This window comes from Melitaea cinxia, chromosome 30 (genome assembly GCF_905220565.1).
Source record: "Melitaea cinxia chromosome 30, ilMelCinx1.1, whole genome shotgun sequence".
NCBI lineage: Eukaryota > Metazoa > Arthropoda > Insecta > Lepidoptera > Nymphalidae > Melitaea > Melitaea cinxia.
This window is the reverse complement of record NC_059423.1, coordinates 7,130,534-7,136,084: the sequence shown is the minus strand read 5'-3', so window position 1 is coordinate 7,136,084 and position 5,551 is coordinate 7,130,534. Positions and strand designations below refer to the sequence as shown.

The 5,551-nt window shown below is 57.1% G+C and overlaps 1 protein-coding gene across 1 annotated transcript in view; it reads left to right on the top strand.

Annotated features, from left to right (window-relative positions):
• LOC123668145 overlaps positions 1 to 1,585 on the top strand; it is a 3,966-nt gene extending 2,381 nt beyond the window's left edge. The window contains exons 4-6 of the mRNA XM_045601936.1: positions 301 to 409; positions 963 to 1,097; positions 1,394 to 1,585. Coding sequence (XP_045457892.1) covers positions 301 to 409; positions 963 to 1,097; positions 1,394 to 1,558 — 409 coding nt within the window. The 3' untranslated portion in view covers positions 1,559 to 1,585. The remainder of the gene's footprint in view (positions 1 to 300; positions 410 to 962; positions 1,098 to 1,393) is intronic.
• Positions 1,586 to 5,551: the final 3,966 nt, after the last annotated feature.

The window sequence follows — 5,551 nt, the reverse complement described above, 5'->3', positions numbered from 1 at the left end:
TTTTTTCCTCTACATAAACAAAAATTAATTGCCCGAGTGTATGTATGTGCACCTGTGAACTACTGTATCAAATTGGATAATGTTGTCTTGTGTTCCTTACTTGATTAAAGTTTTTTAAAGAAACTGAAATTGATAACTATACTAAACACACATTTTTTACAATATTTCACAGTATCTATATAGTTATATATATATTATAAAGTTTAAATGTTTGTTTGTTTGTTTAAACGCGCTAAATTTTTTTTTCTCTAATTAATATGCGTTAAATCATGGGACAGGTAGTAAGAAAATAAAGTAAAAAATGATTCCAGGTGTACGTCCCCCTCCTAACCAAGGCCCCGGTAGGCCCTCGAGTGGCCGGGCCCCTCCGAGAGCCGCGCCCACCACACCACCACACCAAGCACTTGTGGTAACTATACCAACACCCTAATCACTTTAGTATCATTGAGTCTATTTCGTTTGTTTATGTTTGTGTACGTTACGTATCGTCAGGTTGACGGATATTGTGATGTTGTCTAGTGATTTATTTGATAATTGACTTAACAATTAAAAAAAAAAAAACAAGTGTGCTTTATACCACACGACTGAAGTAATGAAACGTAACTGGCTATGACAGAAAGAGAGAAATAAAATTTGTGCTCACACCTTTACTATTACATACTTTACATTTTTGAAGTAAAAATTCCATAGGCACGCTTGACTTGCAGAGTAAGCTGGTGATTGCATAACGAGAGTGTTATGAAAAGTGTGATCGGGCGAGGCAAACGGAAGTTGAGAGGGAGATATAAGTTAGATGGGAGTTGAAGAAGTTTTACTTCAGTCGTGTGGTCTAAAGCACACTCTTTTTTCAATTTATTTTTTATTTTTTACTGAACGATACTATTTTCTGTTTACGACACGAACTTTTGAGCTTAATGTCTGTGCTGATAACTCTAAACTCATATAATTATTTATTATTACAGCCAGTGAGTGGATCGAGCAGTGCTAATGCAGGAGTATACCGTATGTCTGGATGTGGGGCAGCGGAAGTGGCTGCCCATCTCCGCTTGTTGGGAGAGAGCCTGGCTATCATAGGAGAACGGCTCAAAGAACATGAGGTTTGATATCATTGGTATTTTTTTATACGACTAGTTCAGTAAACAAGCATACGGCTCAACTGGTGGTAAGCGGTTACCGTAGCCTATAGACAAATAACACTAGAAGCATCGCAAGCGCGTCTCTAACCCTATCCCCAGTCCCCCCAGAACTCTGGTCACCTCACTCACCACGAGAACTCAACACTGCTTGAAACGGTACTATTTAGCCGTGATCTTCAGTGTATTTAGCCGGAATAGTCAACACGTAGCCGTGGGGTCCCCGAGGACCCGAGGACAGACCCGAGCTGTGTCCGCAGGGCCAGATCGCCGTGTCGGGCTCCGTGTCGGTGCTGCTGGACACGCTGCTGTGCTCGCTGGCGCCGCTGCTGGCCGTGGCGCGCGCCGTGCCCGCCATCGCGCCGCCGCCGGCGCTCATGCGGGACACCCTGCACAACATCGCCTACATCATGCCGGGCCTCTAGACCCCCCGCCGGGCCTCTAGACCCCCCGCTGCTGGCCGTGGCGCGCGCCGTGCCCGCCATCGCGCCGCCGCCGGCGCTCATGCGGGACACCCTGCACAACATCGCCTACATCATGCCGGGCCTCTAGACCCCCCGCCGGGCCTCTAGACCCCCCGCTGCTGGCCGTGGCGCGCGCCGTGCCCGCCATCGCGCCGCCGCCGGCGCTCATGCGGGACACCCTGCACAACATCGCCTACATCATGCCGGGCCTCTAGACCCCCCGCCGGGCCTCTAGACCCCCCGCTGCTGGCCGTGGCGCGCGCCGTGCCCGCCATCGCGCCGCCGCCGGCGCTCATGCGGGACACCCTGCACAACATCGCCTACATCATGCCGGGCCTCTAGACCCCCCGCCGGGCCTCTAGACCCCCCGCTGCTGGCCGTGGCGCGCGCCGTGCCCGCCATCGCGCCGCCGCCGGCGCTCATGCGGGACACCCTGCACAACATCGCCTACATCATGCCGGGCCTCTAGACCCCCCGCCGGGCCTCTAGACCCCCCGCTGCTGGCCGTGGCGCGCGCCGTGCCCGCCATCGCGCCGCCGCCGGCGCTCATGCGGGACACCCTGCACAACATCGCCTACATCATGCCGGGCCTCTAGACCCCCCGCCGGGCCTCTAGACCCCCCGCTGCTGGCCGTGGCGCGCGCCGTGCCCGCCATCGCGCCGCCGCCGGCGCTCATGCGGGACACCCTGCACAACATCGCCTACATCATGCCGGGCCTCTAGACCCCCCGCCGGGCCTCTAGACCCCCCGCTGCTGGCCGTGGCGCGCGCCGTGCCCGCCATCGCGCCGCCGCCGGCGCTCATGCGGGACACCCTGCACAACATCGCCTACATCATGCCGGGCCTCTAGACCCCCCGCCGGGCCTCTAGACCCCCCGCTGCTGGCCGTGGCGCGCGCCGTGCCCGCCATCGCGCCGCCGCCGGCGCTCATGCGGGACACCCTGCACAACATCGCCTACATCATGCCGGGCCTCTAGACCCCCCGCCGGGCCTCTAGACCCCCCGCTGCTGGCCGTGGCGCGCGCCGTGCCCGCCATCGCGCCGCCGCCGGCGCTCATGCGGGACACCCTGCACAACATCGCCTACATCATGCCGGGCCTCTAGACCCCCCGCCGGGCCTCTAGACCCCCCGCTGCTGGCCGTGGCGCGCGCCGTGCCCGCCATCGCGCCGCCGCCGGCGCTCATGCGGGACACCCTGCACAACATCGCCTACATCATGCCGGGCCTCTAGACCCCCCGCCGGGCCTCTAGACCCCCCGCTGCTGGCCGTGGCGCGCGCCGTGCCCGCCATCGCGCCGCCGCCGGCGCTCATGCGGGACACCCTGCACAACATCGCCTACATCATGCCGGGCCTCTAGACCCCCCGCCGGGCCTCTAGACCCCCCGCTGCTGGCCGTGGCGCGCGCCGTGCCCGCCATCGCGCCGCCGCCGGCGCTCATGCGGGACACCCTGCACAACATCGCCTACATCATGCCGGGCCTCTAGACCCCCCGCCGGGCCTCTAGACCCCCCGCTGCTGGCCGTGGCGCGCGCCGTGCCCGCCATCGCGCCGCCGCCGGCGCTCATGCGGGACACCCTGCACAACATCGCCTACATCATGCCGGGCCTCTAGACCCCCCGCCGGGCCTCTAGACCCCCCGCTGCTGGCCGTGGCGCGCGCCGTGCCCGCCATCGCGCCGCCGCCGGCGCTCATGCGGGACACCCTGCACAACATCGCCTACATCATGCCGGGCCTCTAGACCCCCCGCCGGGCCTCTAGACCCCCCGCTGCTGGCCGTGGCGCGCGCCGTGCCCGCCATCGCGCCGCCGCCGGCGCTCATGCGGGACACCCTGCACAACATCGCCTACATCATGCCGGGCCTCTAGACCCCCCGCCGGGCCTCTAGACCCCCCGCTGCTGGCCGTGGCGCGCGCCGTGCCCGCCATCGCGCCGCCGCCGGCGCTCATGCGGGACACCCTGCACAACATCGCCTACATCATGCCGGGCCTCTAGACCCCCCGCCGGGCCTCTAGACCCCCCGCTGCTGGCCGTGGCGCGCGCCGTGCCCGCCATCGCGCCGCCGCCGGCGCTCATGCGGGACACCCTGCACAACATCGCCTACATCATGCCGGGCCTCTAGACCCCCCGCCGGGCCTCTAGACCCCCCGCTGCTGGCCGTGGCGCGCGCCGTGCCCGCCATCGCGCCGCCGCCGGCGCTCATGCGGGACACCCTGCACAACATCGCCTACATCATGCCGGGCCTCTAGACCCCCCGCCGGGCCTCTAGACCCCCCGCTGCTGGCCGTGGCGCGCGCCGTGCCCGCCATCGCGCCGCCGCCGGCGCTCATGCGGGACACCCTGCACAACATCGCCTACATCATGCCGGGCCTCTAGACCCCCCGCCGGGCCTCTAGACCCCCCGCTGCTGGCCGTGGCGCGCGCCGTGCCCGCCATCGCGCCGCCGCCGGCGCTCATGCGGGACACCCTGCACAACATCGCCTACATCATGCCGGGCCTCTAGACCCCCCGCCGGGCCTCCAGACCTCCCACTGAACCTCTAGACAACCCGCTAGTTCTCTAGATTTCCGGCTGGACCTCAACCCATAGTGCGAATAAGTTAACAAAAACCTCCTTTCCAAATCTGTGTGTCGAAGAAGCAAACCACATAGTACGACTCGGGCCTCTAGGCCTCATATCCTCCCGCTGGGTCTCAACCCACCGATGACTCCGCCCTTCTCCATTGAATCTGTTCCCACTATTTCAACAATAACTCGTGTTTGTTTTTTGACAGTTGATATTCAATGTTACAATTTAATTAGTTTATTCGCGTTAAGAAACTAGTGACACATCGCTGAGCTTCAAATTGACAATTGAGCACTTGTTCAAATGGATTTAATATGTTTTAATTGTTCAAGAAACGTGGCAAAGAGACAAAGTTGATTTACTATTTCTTAAAATTCTAACGTAATATTAAATATATTGAAAAACAATGGATTGACAATTGATAAGATATTCTTTGATGATCTATTTTAATATAAAAATGTAAATTTATTTAAGATATGAAAAAGTAAAAGACAATGTTATGGGTAGATAGGAAACTTTTATCTGTTACTTATTTACATAAATATTTAATGTTCAAATGTCTTTGTGTAAGTTTGTGTTTAAATAAATTATTTTGACAGAACTGGTATTTCATTTCTTTAGCTGTAGAAATAAATATTTTCATAAAATGGTTTTACTTCGAAAACATATTAAACTTTTATACTTCGGGCACCGTTATCTGTCAAACAGCGTTCTCCACAAGCGGCGAAACAGGCCCATAAAGCATATTAAATACTGTTCATAATACATATACAAGCTGTGCCAGCGATCTTGTTCGCGATAACACATTCTACTTATTCCGTTCTAAGAAAGACCTGATTTTCACAATTATCCCGTCATAGCCTAGAAAGGCCTATTGTTCTATTTACGAAGGGCATAGCAGGGAATAGCTTTCTCAAAAGTTGTCCTAGCTTGATAATAAAAATAGTATTTATCTTAAATCTAGATATACAGAAAAAAAATAAAATAAATAACTAGCGCGGTCACATAGGGCTGTACCGACTGTCAGAGACAGGGTTCCACGCACCCACCGCAATAAGGACAGTACTAATTATCTGAGACAACGTTTCAATGTCCAATAGCTAGGCAGTACCGACTGTCGAGAGACAGTGGCCCGTGCACCAAGACGCATCCGTTTGAAATGCATGCAGACTCTTTTTTATTTTTTATTTTTTCGAATTGTACGAGTGCTGTTGGCCCTAGCGGCCTTAACAGCGTCACCGATGAGAAGGGCCGGGCACTTAGGCAAGCCGGCCGCGAAGGAAGAAGGGGAGCCCTCTGGGAGGGCTCGGGAAGAAACGCACGCCCTAAGGGTGTCTCCCGTGTAAGGGTGTGTAGGGAGATCGCACCTCGGCTTAGAGCGTCGTCGGAGT